The following is an 18,962-nucleotide window of genomic DNA, read 5'->3' on the forward strand; positions in this document are numbered from 1 at the left end:
AGCTTACAGCAAATAGACAAACTCTTTGAACATTGAAGTTTCACATCTCTTTCAAGAAACAGATAACCTGAATATACCTACATCTAAATGAATGTATTATCTAAAACCTTCCCATAAAGAACAGTCCAGGTTCATATTGTTTCACTGGTAACTTATGGCAAACAATAAAGGAAGAAATAATACTTTTTCTATATAGCCACACCCAGAAAATAAAAGTGGAAAGAATCCTACTCTTTTGAGATTAGCCTTATACAAAACCAGAAAAAGTTATAAGATGAAAACTACACATCAGTGTTTCTCATGAAGATAGTTGCCTAAATTCTTAATTTTTTAATAAATCGACTCCAGTAATACATGATAACATACATCATGACGAGTTTATCTCAGGATTGGTTTAATATTTGAAAATAAATTCATACTCAACAACACAGGATCCTTTAGCAGGATAAAAAAGGAAAATTTCAATGCAGAAAAACAAAATCCTACCTCCAGGTGTGTGTGTGTATCTTGGCAACCTAAGAGAGCCAATAACTTCACATCTAATGAAAATACTTATGAAAAACCTGTAATTGGCATATGGAGTGATGACAGGCTTACTGTATCCCCTTCAAGATTGAGAACAAAAAGATTTCCACCTTTATTTGTATTCAGCATTATAATGCAATGTCTAATCAATGTAATAAAGCCAGAAAAGAAAAATAAGAGGAATATGGACTAGCAAAAAAGAAGGTTGCCTGATTCCATGGATAAAATAATTATGCACGAAATCCTAAGGAATCTATAAAATGACTTCTAGATTTAATAATTGGCTTTAGCAAAGCTGTAAGACTATGTCAAAAGAAATTATATTTTGATGTATTAGCAGTGAGCAACCAGAAATGGAAATTTTTAAATAAGATGATAACATGAACAATAGGACATACTTAGGGATAATATTGGTAAATGATTACAACACTTATATACTAGAGACTACCAAAGACTGCTAGGTGAGATTTTAAAAGGCACAAATGAAAAATATACTCTATTAATAGATTGTAAGACCTAAGCTTTAAGATGTCACTTTTCCTACAGTGATCTTTATCTTCAGTACATTCCCAGGAAAAATAGCAGGAGGCCTTTTTTGTAAAATTTGAGATGCTGATTCCTTTTTTTTTTCTTTTGAGAGAAATGTTTATTTAGCTCACAGTTCGTGGAGGTTTCAGTCTGTAATTGGCTGACTCCAAAGCTGGATGACACATAGCAGAGGGGCTGCAGTTCTTGGGGCTGGGGCAGTGGGAGACAACAAAAGCAAAAGAGAAAACAAACCTCTTTCTGTGCTTTTTATTTTACCCAGCCTGCTGGGATTAGGGCAGTGCCAGTCCAATCAGTGGAGTGATCCAAAAATCACCCAGCCTTAGTCCCAGCATTGCACTATGAATCAGTTACAAATTCTAGATCCAGCTACTTCCAAAAAAGCCCACCCCCATGACTGCATGAGGCTTTGGGAGGACATCTAGATATATAAACCATTACATTCTGATCCTGAATCCCTAAAGACTCATGCGCATCCTTTTATTCAAAAGTTGTTTAGTCCATCTCCAAGAATTGTCAACGTCCTAGTAGATTCAGCATTACTGGAAAGTCCAAGTCCCCAAGTCTTCTCTGAGGTTTAAGGTGACCTCTTAGACGTGAGCCCCTGTACAAATGCAAAGAAAGTTAAATGCCTCCAGCATTCAGTGACAAAACCATTCCCAAGGCTCCCAACAGGAATGGGACCAAAGCAAGTCCAAAATCTAGCAGGGCAAACATTTGGTCCTCTAGTTCCATGCACCACATCTGAGATAATCTGTGGCAAGATGTGAACTCCAATAGCTTGGGTGGCTCTGCCCCTGTGACATTTTCAATGGTTGTCACTCCCATGGTTTCTCTCTTGAGCCAGCTCTGCTCCCTCCTTGCAGTTTTACTCAGACAGTCCATGTTCCTGGCTTCTCCAGACTTCTGGGAACTTGACCGCAACTTTGGCTTTACACTCAGATGCTGCTCTCTCGGGAGTATACTGTCTGGCCTCCCAGGCCTTCTCAAGTACCCGTGGAAACCCTTGCGACCCCACATGGCATATGCATCTAAAACCAGTGCCACGTGGATAATGTAAGTCTTCTGTCGGAGCAGTTAGCTGGTTCCAAGGCAGCTTGGTACATGGCAAAGGGGCAGCAGTTCTTGGTGGCTGGGGCAGTGAGAGACAGCAAAATGAACAAGAGCAAAATAGTTGTGATGCCAATTCTAAAATTTATGTGAGGAGACAAAGAATCTGGAATAACTGAAACAGCTTTGAAAAAAGAATATATGATAAAAAGGAAAAAGACAAAAAGAAAAAAAAAAAAAAACCAGAAGGGGGCTGGGGATTTAGCTCAGTGGCATAAGCACCTGCCTTGTAAAGCAGGCGGTCGTGAGTTTGATCCTCAGTACCAATAAAAAGGAAAAAGACAAAAGAAAAATATAATTGAAGGACTGATGCTATCTGATGTTAAGCTAAGACTTGTTTTAAAAGTAGAGTACTCAAGTAGCATTGTAATCCTGCATCTATCTCTATCTCTGTCTTTGTCTCTGTCTCTATATATCAATAAATAGATCAATGGAATGGAGAATAAAAAATAGACTTACATATTGTCAAAATATAAAGTAATAAAACATCAGATGAAAATATTAGTGACCTTAGGTTTGGGAAGGAGTGTAGGGAAGCCGTGGGCTCAAAGAAACTTTGGGAGTTGCTGCAAGTATTGTTTTGATGTGTACAGATGTGTTAAATTCATCAAATTATATACATCAAATGTAAGTACTTTATTGTTTTAAATATAACTGCAAAAATATTTGTTCTAGGGCTAGGGGTTTAGCTCAGTGGCACAAGCACCTGCTTGGCAAGTGCAAGGTCCTGAGTTCGATTCCCAGTACAAAAAAATTTTTTTCTAGCAATGTAGTGGATATTCATACATTTATCATGTCATCATGGGAATATAATCAAAGATTTTTCAAAGTCTCATGGAGAAAACACAGTTTTGTTAACTCCTTACTGAAAACCAAAGACAGAGACATAATGCAGGAATGTATGGAATTATATATTGCATGATCTTCTGTCTTGTGTAATTTAGGCTGGAAATTAGGCTATTTGTCTCATGAAATTCTTTTCTCATGCTAATTCTAAAATGGGAATTCTGGTTTATTTTAATTCAAAACAACATATATTCTTCAGAGGAGTGTGAAATTACAGAAGCATAACTCCAAAGGTTCATTGCAGTACCAGGGAAACAGATGGCACTAAAATCTGAAGAATGTTTTGATTTTGACCTTCAAGGAATACATTTCTTACAGGGAGGAAGGAGCTGGTAGTTTTCTTTTTGAAGGAAATAAAGGAGTTGGTCAAAGGTGATTTGGAGAACAATAGAGGAGGGAAATGCTACTCCATTGATTAGTGATGTTGGTGTTGCTAGTTTATGTGTAAAGACAGCATTTAACCATAGGTAAATGGATAAATGGTAAATGGTAAATTCAGATAAAAGGATTCCCAAGAAGCACCCTGCTGCTGTATTCCTACTGTCTGCAGTAGGAGACCCCTGCTGAAGTCTGCATGCTCAGAATAAAACTGTCTTCTCCCCAGGCTGATAGGAATAAATGGTGGCTTTAGGACATTGGAATGTTAACCACATTTCTGACTTCCCTATCTACCAGAAACTTTTTGCTACTTCTGGTATATTAAGCACCACAAGAAGTCCTGGACTCTTGCACAATCTGATTTCTATCTCTATGCATCCCCCTTTCTGATACCCTTGATTACATATTTTGGAGAACTCAAGGACTGTCCGTATTTGTCTCTATTCATTTCCTTGTGATCTAGTCCTGTGGACTTAAATATAATCTCTGCGCTGATGTCTTCCAAATATTTACTTCCAGTTTGACCTTGTCCCTGGAGTTTTAGGCTTAGCTGTCGTACTGCCCATGTGATATTTCTGCTTATCCAGTATAAGCATCTCAGGATTAATAAGTCAGCTCTAGACTTTTGAACTTCCCTTAGAACATGGTTTTCTTGGCCGTTCAAAGACATTCTGAGCCCATGGAGTAGATGAAATGAGCAAGGGTCACCCTTCCATGCCAAAGTTTATGCACAGGAAGTTACTGAAATTAAGTGGTGACAGATATGTCCAAGAAAGTGTGAGGATTTGATCCCTTTATGAATCTTGTGATAGATGAATGGAGACAGCAACTAGTGAGCAACAGAATCCGGGAAGCTCTGTTGTAAACAAACATTATTTTAAGACAAAGAAATTATGTATCTAAATATGAAGTTTGTTTTTCTGATTGGGCTTAAAGTTGACATTCAAGAAAATGATTTCCTTCAATACCATGTAATTTATTCAAATGTCTGAATTTAAAATGTTTCTTAGTCTGTTTAGTATAGACATAATTAGAAATCAGTCTAGCCTAATGATGTAGAATGAGTGATGAATAAAATAGCCTTTAAAATCGCTACATGAAATCATTGTTTCTCTTATGTGATACAAATAAAAATCTCAAATGAGAACCTAAGTTAGTCTCTCAGTTGACTTTGCTAAGCAGAAATCTCTCTGAAGCATCTTGCTGACCAAAGAATTATTTAAAAGGTAACCTTTGGAAAATACTAGTAGAAGTGGTTTAGATTAGTGAGGTTGATAAATGCCAGTCTTTGAGCAGTATTCAGTTATTATTTGGCTGTCTCTTTTTGGTAGAGCAATGGATGAAAATATTTGCTTTGCAACAGTTACTATTTTTTTTTTGTCTTTTTCCTTTTTATCGATCAAACTCACGACTGCCTGCTTGCAAGGCAGGTGCTTATGCCGCTGAGCTAAATCCCCAGCCGCCACAACAGTTACTATTAAACAAAACAAAGCCAGGAAATAGTATTGAGTCAGTATAAGTCCTATCAGAATTTTAAACTGTTTTTTTAATATATGGGAAATCCAATATTCAGATTCAAATGGAATTGCAAAGACCTCTGTGTGGTCATTTAAGAATATTCTTAAACTGGGCATAATGGTACACACATGAACTTCCATCTATTTGGGAGGCTGAAGCAAGAAGATGACAAGTTTGAGCCAACCTGGGCAATTTAGTGAGACCTGTTGTTTGGAGTATGGGTCAGTGATTGAGTGCCCCTTGCTTCAATCCCCATTACTACCAAACAGCAACAAAGAATAGGAGGGTTAAATAAGTAACTAACTTATTTATTTGTTAACCAGCAATACTAAAGATTGAATCCAATATTTAACACTGGCTGCATGTTTCTCCTCTACCACTCAGCTACATCCCTAACCTCTAATTTTAACATTTAATACAGTGCTACATTAATCAAAATTGTCTTACTGACATGGGTTAGAATTTAGAGTCCAGAAATAAATTCATGCATTTATACCCCATTGATTTCAACAAGGGTGCCATGACCATTTAGTGGCAAAATAATGTCTCTTCAATAAGTACTTGTAGGACATCTGGACTTGCATGTAAAAGAATGAAGTTCTACCCCCTGCTTCATACTGTGTATAAAAACACAAAATGAATCAATAAACTAAATATAGAAGCTAAAACCATAAAGCTATTAGATGATAACATAGGGCTTAACTTCATGACTTTGGGTTTGGCATTGGATTCTTAGGTATGATAAAAACATGAGCAGCAAAGTAAACAGATTAATAAAATTTATAAGTGATAATACCTGCACAACATACGAGAATTATGGGACATAACAATCATTTATAGCTGTGAATGCCCACCTCAGAAAAACCGAACAAACTTAAATAAGTAATCTAATGAAAAAAATTGAGAAGTTTTGTCATGATACTGGATCAAAAACAGGTACATAGATCAGTGTAGCAGCATTGAAGCTACAGAAACTGTCCCAGACACATTCAACTATTTATCTCTGATAAAGGGGCCAAAGGAATATGTTGGTGGAAGGATAGCCTGTCCAAGTGGTGCTGGGAAAACTGGTTATCTGTGTGCAGAAGGTTGAAACTGTGCCCTTACCATTCACTAAATTAAAAGCAAAATGGATCAAAAATGTGAACATTAATCAGAAACATCAAACCTATTTAAAAAGATAAAACAGGTAAAACTTGAAGGCATAAGTGTAGGAAAGGACTTTCTAAACAGAACCTCAGTTGCACAAGAAACAGCAGCAAGTATCAACAAACGGAATTGTATCAAACCAAAACTGCTGTGCAGCAAAAGAATCAGTAAAGGAAAAGACAGTCTATAGAATGGGGAAAAGTTTTTTTTGCCAGCTACTCCTCAGAGGACTAATCTCTAGAGAATATACAAAGAACTCAAAAAAAGTTAAACCAGCTTAAAGATATGGTTAAGAACTATGCAAGAGAAATGAACAGACACTTCAAAAAAGAAAATATCTAAGTAGTGAGCAAATATATGAAAAAGTGCTCAATATCTGGCCACTTGGAGAAATGCAAATTAAAATAACGCTAACATTCCATCTTACCCCAGAAAGAATGACAGTCATTAAGAAGTCAAATAGTAACAAATACTGATGAGGCTGGGGTGAAAAGGGGACCCTCCTTCATTATTTTTGGTAATGTATACTTATAAAACCATTTGCAAATCTCAACAAAAATTAGATACTCCATATGACCCAGCAATCTTCCTGCTAGATATCTTCCCAAAAAGCTTAAGACCTCATACCACATCCCAATGATATCCTACATCCCAATGTTTATACCAGCACAACTTGTAATAGCTAAGTCCTGGAAGCAGCCTGTGTTAACCATCCACAGGTGAGTGGATGAAGAAAATGCAGTACTTATATATAATGGAATACTACTGTGCTATAAATAATGAGACGTGGGGAGATGGATGCTTCTGGAAAATACTAAGTGAAATAAACTAGTTAAACACGCTTAAATACCACATGGTAGTTCACATTTGAGTGAGGCAAAGCACAGAGAATAATAAGGATAAATAGAGACAAGGAGATGGATCTTTTGCAGTGGGGAAGTGATCCAAGGGAAAAAGGGGGAGTGAGAAGGATGGGAAATAGTAGAATAAAGATGTGCCATGGACAAGAACCTAATAAGATCAATTAATGTAAGCATTATATTCCATAATATGAGCTTAGATTAATAATGTCGACAAGAATGGAAAAAGGGATATAGGAGTTGGAGGAGAGGGAAGGGGGTTAATAAAAAGAGACAGGCTGTGGTGTGTACACATAACCGTTGCCTGGACGGATGCAAACTGCAAGAACTACAAACATGCACTAGTAAAGTATTTTTAAGATTTAGAAGTTTTGTGCATCAAAGGATATAATTAAAGTGAAAAGACAGCCGACAAAATGGGAGAAAATATTGGAAATCATGTATCTAATATAAATATGTAAGTCATGTGTCTAATCCAGAATATATAAGAACCTGTTATAATTCAGTAACAAAAACAAAAAAAAAAAATCCTCAATTACCCATGGACAAAGGGCTTCAATAGACATTTCCCCAAAGATACATTTGGCTCACAGGCACATGAATAAACACTCAGCATCAGTAGGCTTTATAGAAATGCAAATTGAAAGCACTCTACTTCTTCACAACCATCAGGATGAATGTTTTTAAAGAACGAAGAATAGGGGCTGGGAATTTAGCTCAGTGGCATAAGCGCCTGCCTTGCAAGCAGGCAGTCGTGAGTTCGATCCCTGGTACCGATAAGAAGGAAAAAGACAAAACAAAACAAAACAAAAACGAAGAATAACAAGTGTAAGCAAAGATGTAGAGAAAGAGAAAGCTGTGCACATTGATGATGAAAATATAAAATATTTCAGCTATGATGAAAAGTTGGGAGTCAGGCATGATGATGTGCACCTGTAATCCTATCACTTGGGAAGCTGAGACAGGAGGATTACCACGAGGTTGAGGCTAGCTGGGCTACATAGGGAGTTTAAGGTGGCCTGGGCTAAACAGTGAGATCCAAAAACATCTTAGCCAGGCATGGCAGTGCAAGCCTGGCAGTGCAAGCCTGTAATGCCAGCACTCAGGAGGCAGGAAGGTTGTTGAAAGTTTGTGAGCAGCCAGGGCTACAAAGTGAGCTGAAGGCCAGCCTGAACTGCCTGGCAAGACCTTGCCTCAAAAAGACAAAAAAAGAAAAAAAAATCTTGAGCAGTCCAAGAAATTAAGATTACTATATAACCCCCTAGTTGTACTCTTCAGAGTATATGCAAGAGAATTGAAAAAAAAAAAAAAAGGTAACTGTACAGTGCCAGCTTAGCATGGGTGAAGCCTTGGGTTCAGTCTCCAGCACTGTGAAATGACATACACACATATATATGTTGAAAAATGAAAACCAAGTAGTGAAATACACAAACACGCACACGTTTGTTACAGCACTATTAACAGTAATTAAAATGTTAGAATAGTTGGATACCATACCTCATGCCTGTAATTCTAGCTACTGAGGTGGATTCTAGGCCAGCCTGAGGAACTCAGACCCTATGTGAAAAGGATTGGAGGGCATGTTAATTCAGTAAGAGGCCTAGCCTCAAGTCTCAATTCCCTCCCCCTTATACACACACACGGAGAGGGAGGGAGATGACTGGAGATACAAATTACGATCTATCTAGCTATCTATCTATCTCATAGTTACAAAAAGATATGAAGTTGGATGTGCTGGTAGACTCCTGAAAGCACTCTGGGAGACTGACACAACAAGCTCATGAGTTTGAGGCCATACTGGGCCTACCTAGCAAGACCCTGTCTTAAAATTTAAACCAAAAATTTTTTAAAATTTTTAAGGAGAAAAAGGAAAAAAAAACAAAAAAGGTACAAGTTATACAGAATTTTAAAAAAACAATAGGATATCACTAGTTAATAGATTACAAATTGTCATCTAGAAGTAGTTGTTCAATTTACAAAATTTAAGCATAAAAAGTAGACATTCAAACGGTGAGACTGCAAGCAGTTCTGTTCAATGATCCAACAAAAACTAGTAATAATGGTTATCTATCTTATACACTTAAATATACAAGCAGTTATATCCTTTAGAGCACTTTCTTTTCCTCTCTTTTGTACAATGACAATTACACACTTTGGGTTTTATTACTCCCACAGTTCTTATTAATTTTTTTGAAGAGAATAAAACCAAATGTGACATAACAAAACAGAGTCAGTCAAATCTAAATGATGGACATAGTACATAATGTAAAAACAGAATACAAGGTGATCAACAATGATTACCATAATGCCTCTTGTATCTTCAAAAGAATTGCCTATATCATCAGTTATAATAAAATTGAACAAGAGAGTAAAGAACAAAACCAATAACACCAAAACATTGGAGATATTACAGGTCTTCAAAAGAAGATAATAGTCAAACCAGAATGGGCATCATAGTGAATCTTATTGTCTTCACAGTTGTTGCCTATACTCTCAGACTTGGTACTATCAAGCAAAACAGAATAGAGGAAAATCAGTCAAAACAAGATAGAGCAATACAGGGTTTCAAATCAAGTTAATAGGAAATCAAAGTGGGTTACTATAATGTATCCTGCTATCTGCTACTTTTTATTTATTTTTCCCTTAATTAAAAAGATAAAAATAAAAAAATAAATAATAAAAAAGGAGATTGAGATAAAAGACGACATAACAACAAAGCAGCACAGGTCAGACCATAACCATTTAAGCAAAATAGTGTTTCACCACAAGATAGCCCGACATAAAAGTAGTTACTATAGTGTTTCTTTCCTTGAAATCTTTGAGTAATAACTTTATATACTGTAGCATCAAACATATCAAGACAATGTAAAACCATTCAAGATAATGACAGTATTACAGGGTATTTAGAACCAACTAACAGAAAATGAACAATGGTTTCTGTATAACCTCCTTGTCTGTAAAAGTTTTGGTTTATATTATCACATATAATAAAATCCAATAGGATACAACATGTTAAGACCGATGGAGACAGAAGAACAAAAGCTTGATAGGACTTCAAAACAAGATGATATTAAATCAGCACTAGCTATTATGATGTCTTGTTTTCTCCAAAATAGCTGTTCATACCATCCATAGCTGTTCATACCTTCTCTGCCTCGTTTCAGTTGAGCTCTTTTTTTGTCATTAGTTGTCAGTTTGTCTTCTTCATTTCACTTTCTGCCCCATTCATTGAGGCCTCATCTGCCACTGTTTCTGGATTCGTGGTATTTTTCTCTTTTAGAATGTTCCACAGTATTCTCTGAAGAGCTGAACTGGTGGTTGCAAACTTTCCTAGTTCCTCTTTATCCTGGAAGCACCTTGTTTCTCCATTGATTTCTAGGGTGAATTGTGCAGGATATGTCAATCTTGGCTGGAGGTTTTTGTCTTTCAAAGCTTGAATTATTTCCCCCACGCTCTTCGTGATTTGATGGTTTGTGCCGAGAACTCTGCTGTAATTCTGATGGGAATTCCCTTGTAAGTGATCTATTTCTTGTCTCTGATGGCTTTTAATATTCTGTTTTTATATTGGATTTCTGGAATTTTGATTATTATATGCCTGAGTGTAGTTCTGTTTGGGTTGTAGGTGGCTGGGGTCCTATATGCCCCATAGATCTGAGTATCTTTACCTTTTCCCATATTAGGAAAGTTCTCCTTGATTATTTCTGTGAATAGCCTTTGCAGTTCATTTGTTTGTATCCCTGCTTCTTCCTTTACATTCTTAATTCTTAAGTTATAGATCCTCTTATCATCTTCTAGCCTTTGTATTGTTACAGCTTGTTTCCTTGTTATTTTAAAGAAGTTTTTCATTTCATGCTCCCACATTACAAATCTGTCCTCCAGTTCAGATAATCTATCCTTAGTTTCTTTCAAGCTGTTATGCCAGCTTTCAATAGAGTTTGTAGTTTCCTGGTAATCTCTTTGAACCTGCTTCACGTATTCTATGTTTTCTCTATTCTCTCCATCAAACAATTCTCCCCTTTTTTTCTGTTCTTCTATTCTACTATCTGTTTTTTCTTGGGAGGTGCTTAGCATTTCTTTAACTATTCTACTTATATCTCGCTTTACTTGGTTAAATACTTCACTTTTGAACTCGTCTATGAGGTCCTGAGATATTGCTTATGTCTATTGGTGCTGTGCCTGATATTGCATGTTTTCTGTCCTCATTCTCCTTTGCATTTACCTTTCCTGGATCAGTGTTCTCAGGATTGGGGACGAAGGACCCTTTCTTGTTGCTCCCTCTTTCTATACTTTTTGTTCCTTCCATACAAGCATATATAGGAGGCCCAGTTTCTTTCTTTGTTGCCTACAGTTTGTTTGAATGGCGCTGGCTAGGTGTTCCCACCCACTGCAGTGTACTAGGGAGACACAGATCTGGGCAGCCTATGCTGGGCCTGTCCCTCCAGGTCAGTCAACCTGCTGAGGGCTTCACTGCATTAGGGTACACTGCCAGGCTCTGGGACCTGGTTTGGGCTAGCCTATTGGGTCTTAGTCCGCGGCGTCACCCAGGTCAAGTGCTCTCCACCAATCCCGCTTGAGAGGGAAATATGTGACTGAAGTCACTGCAGCATCCTGTTCCGACCAGTCTGCCTGGTTCCAGAATGTCCTCTGTTGGGGCCTCCTAGTCTATGGAAGGGTCCCCATTCCTCTCACTCACTGCAGGTCGATGCAGGGCTCCCCGCCAGCTCTGCTCTCAATTCATTTCACTGATTCCCACTCTCAGAGCTTTTGTGTCTCTATCCCTGCTGTGCCAATTCAGATGCAGCGGTGGCGCCAGGAAATTCCAGAGCAACGGTTTCCAGAGGCGCGGGTTCCAGCTTCGGCACTGAGACTTTAGCTGTTCCAGTTGTAGCACTGAGATTGCATTTCCAGTTGGTTTCTCTCAGCTTAGTTCATTCCTGGGTTGGCAGGGTATATCTCCCCCTGATTAGGACTCCCCACACTGCACCATTCCTGGAATCTAAGCTGGCTATCTCAGAGAGCCTCCATAGCTGCTGTTATCTATCCACCATGTTCTCCTGCAAAACAAGTATTTTTTAAGACTGAGGATATACCTTAATGGTAGAGTAGTTGCCTGACGTTTGTGAGTTATTGAGCTCAATCTCTATGTTGAAGGGGCAAACAGGAAATAAAACATAGTGCTCAAAAATGTATGCTAAAAGATGGATAAACCTTTGAAAGTTTATGCTGTGTGAGAAAAGCCACAGTGGTCACATATAGCATGGCTCCATTTATATGAAATAGAACAGTTGAATGCATAGACAGAACATGTTTAGTGCTCCAAGGGAAGAAAGGAGCACTGAGGGTTATAGTGTAGGGAAAAGAGGGGAATAAATCAGTTTCAGATCACACAGTGAAAAGATTGGAGCACTTGGAAAATGTTACACTAGTAAGTTAGATGAGATGTCTTGAAGGAAACAATGGGAAATAAAAACAGATAAACATAGCTTATTTCAGTCCGAGGCAAGAATTTAATATCAGTATAAGTTCAGTTTTTTTAGGTGACACAAAAAGAGGCCCATGAACTTTATCAAGTTAGAGTCATAATTATGGTCTTAAATATTGAAAGAACAAAGCAAAGTATTAGTGATTTCCTGAAAACCTCATATATAAGCAGAGTTAAGAAGCAACACATTGCATAAATGTATAGAGGGAAGCCTCACATTTCAGATGTTGAAAGAGATGCACTTACTTAAGGAACATTCTTACACACTTAAAGTTCAAGGTATGTATCCTCTAAGAATTCAGTTAGGAAAAACTGTAATTAGCTAAATTAATTTTAATTAAAGTACAGCAAAAAAGACATAAAATGAGTGCAAAATATGTAATATGTAGGTTATTGTACAAGTCACCTATAAACTGAATTTTTGGATATACTTATTTTTTAACTAATGGTGATTATGATTTTTCACTTCATTTCTGTAACCGAGTAGCCACTTTGTCAGTTTATTTTTTCAGTTTAATAAGTAATATTATTTTGTTAGTTTTACCTTTGAGAAGGTGGATCCAAACCATATCAGACAGAAGCAGGCCCATCCTTGGGAGAGTAAGGTTAACCCTCTTCTTTGATTGCAGATGATGAAAGCCATGAACAAGTCCAATGAGCATGTGCTGGCAGGCGGTGCCTGCTTCAATGAAAAGGCAGACTCCCACCTGGTGTGTGTACAGAATGATGATGGGAACTATCAGACTCAAGCTATTAGTATTCACAATCAACCCAGGAAAGGTAAGCATTTGAGTTGATTGAGACTTTGATCATGGAAGGTTATTCTGAAGTTGGAACATTGGTTATCTCAGCTCTATACTACTTACTTTCTAGTTAGGTGACCACAAACAAATTACCTTTCCAAGCACATTCTCCAGGATTATGTTGACACCCTATAAGCCATACTTAAAGTTACAAGTGAGACCTTTGTTATCAAGGAAAGTATTTGAAATATATTGTCTTGGGATATCGACAGGGCCTGCATTGGTATTTGAGGGTGAGACTAGGCCAGTGATGACAAAGCATTTAGAGCTGTCAGTTATATAAACAACCCACTATAGGCTCATGACACTTTTAGGAAGATTTGGAGTTTGTTGAACATTAAATAGATTGACAGGGTTTGTAAGGAAGACATCTAGCTTCAGGGCTACTCAGAATGTAGTCTCATCACTTAGGAGATTATTAGAAATAAAGAATTTACTAATCAGATACCTGCTAATTAGAATTCTACCAAGATCCCTGAGTACTTCAGATACACATTAGTTTGAGAATCCTTGATCAACATGACATTTCCCAAAGTGTGTGTTTCCTCAGATTCTGTGGTTTTAAAAAATGTTCACATAGGCCAGATAGGATAGTATGTGTCCATAACCACAAGTTCTATGCGCTCAGGAAAATGAGACATGAGGATAGTAAGTTCAAGACTAGCCTGTACCAAGCCTGTACCAAGACCTTGTCTCAAAGAAATTTTTTTGTCTAGGTATGGATCACCTCGGGGAACCCAGGAGTCACCATCCCAACCCCTTACAGAAGTCACTGCTCTTTAAGCATGGGCTCGTGCTATATGATTTGCTTCTCCATTTGTCCCATATTGGTTCAATTTTACTTGAACCGTTAATCTTACTAGCTGATCATAGTTCTGTCCCACCTCGTGCCCCCTTGCGAGTTTCCATTTTTCTCCACTTTGGACCCTTTTTTTTTCTTTGTCTTTTTCCTTTTTATCGGTACCGGGCATCGAACTTACGACTGCCTGCTTGCAAGGCAGGTGCTTATGCCGCTGAGCTAAATCCCTAGCCCCTGGACCCTTTTTACCTCGTAGTTTTGCTCCTTAAAAGTCCCTAGAAAAGACAGTCTTTGGCATCCCACTCAGGACCCTTTCTGTCTGTCTCTCAGACAAAAGTTTGCCTTCGCTCAATAAATATATTCTGCTCTTAACCTGTTGTTCCTAAAAAAAAATTGTCTCATAAATACATAGAAATCTTCTTTAATAAATTAAATATGAGGAACTGTGCTAAGCAAGTTTCTTTACTACTGGACTTTTCAGACCACTTAACAAGCTGTATTCTGATTTTATAAGAGGAGGATACTATCTAGCTCTTTATAAATTTATTTGGACACAAATTTTTTTTCCCTTAGAGTTAGTTTGTGTCTGCCTGCCTGCCTGCCTGCCTGCCTGCCTGCCTGCCTGCCATCCTTCCTTCCTTCCTTCCTTCCTTCCTTCCTTCCTTCCTTCCTTCCTTCCTTCCTTCCTTCCTGTGTTTTTGAGACAGGGTCTCACTATGTAGTTCATGCTCACTTTCACCTCACTTTGTGAGGCTAGTCTCAAACTTGCAACAATCCTCCTGCCTCACCCTCCCAAGTGCTGGGATTACACCACACCTAGCAAAATTTTCCCCCCCAAAACTATATTTCTTTCATCTGTTTTGTGAAACTCTTCTCTAGTAGGCATATTGTAAGTCACTGTCTTTAGTGTGTTTTAAAAGCAGTTGTTCAGTAAAGACATAGAAGGTATGTAACACATGTACATCGAAATACAATATCCAGAATAAAGTGATGATAAGTTCACCGCACTCTCTACCACAGAAATCATACCTTTAATGTTTGAATAAGTTCGAACTATGAGAAACAGCACCCAAAGAAAGATGAATAAAGACTTGTATTTGTCTAACATAGGAAGGGATATGTTGGAAGAGCATAAAAAATAGCTACCTCTGTTTTTTAAAGTCATTTACTAAAGTCATGTGAAAATAAGATGCAGCTTATTCTGTACTGCTACAAAAGGCCAGAACTAGTGCCAGTGGTGAAAGTTACAGGGAGCCAGATCTGGGCTCAATTTGAGATCATACTTTAACCCTGAGATTATCTGGAAGCAGACTGAGTTGCCTTGTGTTCTTGTGGACTCCGCATCACTAACAGTGTCTGATAGAGGCTGAATTATCACCTGTTAGGATATTGTGGGGCCACGTTGTATTAGCACAGTTTGGTTTAAGATGCAGGAAAATGACAGTACAGTAAAGTTTTCATAAAACTAAATGTAATTGCACCTCTTTATGAAGAGATCATGATAATAGGCATTTGTCTTTTGAGTAGCCTTTTTTAGGCTTTGTAGGTCTATAATATTTGTCACAACCACTCAAATCTAGTTTCATAGTACAAAATTAGTTTAGATAATATATACATGAATGGGTGTAGCTGTGTTCCAAGAGAAAGTTCATTTACAGAAATAGACTGCGGCTGAGCAGATCTCAGTTCGCTGAGCCTGAGACTTGACTCTTAAGATTGCTTTACTTTTAAGGGTCTTTGATTGTTGATTGGAGGAAGAGGAAAACAGACTTAAAACTTCTTTTCCAAAACTATGATAAATAAAGGAATTACTGCTTACTTGTATATTGTGGTATATACATTCAGTGTTTTAAAATTTTTTTTCTGTATGTTTCTATTTCCCAGTAACCAAATAGTTTATTATTATTCCAAGTCCCTCTATCTCAGGGTCTGTCTTCATGAAACTCTTTCTGTGTGTTTTTAGTGACTGGTGCCAGTTTCTTTGTGTTCAGTGGTGCTCTGAAATCCTCTTCAGGATACCTCGCCAAGTCCAGTATTGTGGAAGGTAAAGAAGGAATTGTTTGCTGCATGTATATCAGTTCAGTCTTAATGATAAACTGACAAGCAAGGAACACTGGGAGAAGCCTCACCCCTTTTACTGTTGATGTCTGACCCCTGTTATTTATTCAATGGCATCTCACTCTTCAGAAAATTAAAACTATCATGAGAGCATTTAGTTCAGGGCTGGGGATTTAGCTCAGTGGTATAAGTACCTGCCTGGCAAATGCGAGGTGATGAGTTCAATCCTCAGTATCAAAAAAAAAAAAAAAAAAGCATTTAGTTTTCCAAAAAGGGAGTCAGTTGTGCAGACATTGTGGGACATAAAAATTAAGAGATGACCTTTCATAGCTGTGGGATGAGGTACTGAGTGAGGTCATGGGAGATGAAATATGTCATTGGATGCAGATACATAAATTTGCAGGTGAAGTTCATCTATTTTACAAGGATACTATGGCTTTCTTTTGAAGTACAGAATGAGTTGTATATCCGTGGGCTGCTATAACTCAATATGACACATTCTGATAAAAATTAAACTAAATGAAAGACCAATCAACAGACTATTTACTCACTTTGTTCTCTTGCTTAGTCATACTTTGACGAGTTTATTTTTGTTGCATTACAGATTATCCCAGAATTTAATGACTTAGAACAACTGTTTTATTATATTGATTGAGTCCTTTTAGGAGACATATTGACAGGGCTTTGCATGGATAGGCTGACCCTGCTATGTGATGTTTTGGGGTGTCTTAGTTGGGGTTACTTAAAAATGGGAATAATTTGATGGCAGCAAGCTTAAGTTACCTGAAGGATTGTTCACAAGTGTTGGGACCTGGCCTGGGGTTACTTAAAGGCCAGTGTGAATACTGGAGCACTTCCTCTGGGACTCAGCATGGGGGCAGCCTTGGGATGGTTGGGCTTCTTCCTCAGTGGCTCAGACCTCCAACACCAGTATCATAGAATGCAGTAGATGCCTCCACTGCCTTTTGTGACCCAGCCTTGAACATCACCATGTCACTTCTACCAAATTCTAGTGTTGGAAAAAGGGAGAGGAATTTAACTGTCTTTCTTGTTTGGGAAATTTGATGGCAGCATTGTAGAAGAGCTTAGGCTGTCTTTGGAAAATAACCACACATGATGACATTTTCATTTCCACAAGAGCTCACTGCAAGGTCCTGTCTAAAGGCAGGACTAGATTGAGAATATTAATTGAAATTAATAGTGATACGTATATCTACAGATATTGGCTTTCATCTTTTTGGTAAGTTTAATAAAACAGTGAGTGCACAATATATTAGTATTTTAAAGTTAAATTTTGTAAATCTGTTTTTTTTTTCTTGAGAAATGGTCTTGCTATGAATCCAAGGTTGGCCTTAAATTTGCAGTCCTCCTGCCTCAGCCTGCTGATTGTTAAGCTTACAGGTGTGCACTACATCCAGCTTTAATAATTTCTTAACAGCATTTTTTTGGTTCTTTTAAGATAAATTCTCATTATACGTATTCACTATGTAGCCCAGGCTGGCCCAGAACTCACAGCAATCCTGATGTCTTAGCTTCCTGAGTGCTGGGGATTATAGGTATGTGTCACAATACCCAGTCATTTTTTGCTTTATAGTCAAGAGTTGTGAAATTTGCAAGGTTTTATGGTGCACACCTGTAATACCATCATTTTATGGAGTCTGGAAGAGGAATATCACAAGTTTAAAGACAGCCTGGGTTACATAGCAGGTCCCTGCCTTAAAAAAAAATTTTTAAAAAAACCCTGCATACCTACACTGACAGACAAGTGGATAAAGAAAATGTGATACATATATACAGTGGAGCCATAAGGAAAGATGAATTTGGGTCACTTTTAGGAAAATGAGTAGATCTTAAGACTAAAGTGATAAGTGAATTAAATCAGACACAGATTAAGTATCAATACATGTAAACATAAATAAATTAAACAGTAAAATAAATGAGAGATAGTGGGAAACGGAAGTAAACTTTTTGGAGCTAGGGAAGGGGAACAGAGTAAGGGAAGGGAAGAGGGGAAAGAAGAGAAAAGAGATAAAAAATGATCAAGATACAATATGTTTATGTACCAGTACCTCCAAATGAATGTAATTGTTATGTGTCACAAACATATATTGGTATAACCTACCACAAAGCTAGGATGTGGCAGGATTGGATTTAAAATCATCTCCTGAGGGGGCTGGGGATTTAGCTTAGCGGCATAAGTGCCTGCTTTGCAAGCAGGCAGTCGTGAGTTTGATCCCTGGTACCAATTAAAAAAAAAAAAAAAGAAAAAGACAAAATCACCTCCTGAAATTCCTCTGGAATCAGAAGAGACCTGGAATAGCAAAGTCAACCCTCAGCAACAAAGGCAAGGCAGGAGGCATCATAGTTCCTGGCTTGAGATTCTACTACAAAGCTACTGTGATAAAATCAGTATAGTACTGGGAAAAAAAACAGCTACCAGACCTAAGGACCAGTGGAACAGATTACAAGACGCAGATACAACTAGAAACACCCTTAGCCACCTTATCTTTGACAAAGGAGCCAAACATGTTCAGTGGAAGAAAGACAGTCTATTCAATAAATAGTGCTGGAGGGGGACAGAGACCAAGATGGTGGAGCAGTAAATAGTGGAGAAAGAGCCTCTCAAAGAGTCATTATCCAGACACTAGAAAATAGCATCATGAGGAAGACAAGAAGGAGGAAAGTGAGTCCCCTGGACCCAGGAAGAGTCTGAAGCAGGAAATGAGAGTCAAGCGAGAAACTTGAACAAAGAGGAAGGTGGCACTGCCACCACTTTCCCTGAAAATGGACTCACTGCATGAGAGGAATGGCCCCAAACCTGCAGACCCCCAGTGATGGCTGGTAACTCCAGAGGCCTCCACAGAGAGACACAAAGTGAAGGAAAGCAG

General features: G+C 37.9%; 1 protein-coding gene across 9 annotated transcripts in view; it reads left to right on the top strand.

Annotated features, from left to right (window-relative positions):
* Positions 1 to 18,962, top strand: part of Zfyve9 (zinc finger FYVE-type containing 9) — a 253,330-nt gene that overhangs the window by 190,235 nt on the left and 44,133 nt on the right. For all 9 annotated transcript variants that reach the window (XM_063235181.1, XM_063235177.1, XM_063235182.1 and 6 more), the window contains 2 exons: positions 13,044 to 13,194; positions 15,980 to 16,060. In XM_063235181.1, coding sequence (XP_063091251.1) covers positions 13,044 to 13,194; positions 15,980 to 16,060 — 232 coding nt within the window. The remainder of the gene's footprint in view (positions 1 to 13,043; positions 13,195 to 15,979; positions 16,061 to 18,962) is intronic.

Source organism: Cavia porcellus, unplaced genomic scaffold (genome assembly GCF_034190915.1).
Source record: "Cavia porcellus strain 051 isolate PalLab524CR breed Dunkin Hartley unplaced genomic scaffold, mCavPor4.1 scaffold_25, whole genome shotgun sequence".
In the NCBI taxonomy this organism is placed as follows: domain Eukaryota; kingdom Metazoa; phylum Chordata; class Mammalia; order Rodentia; family Caviidae; genus Cavia; species Cavia porcellus.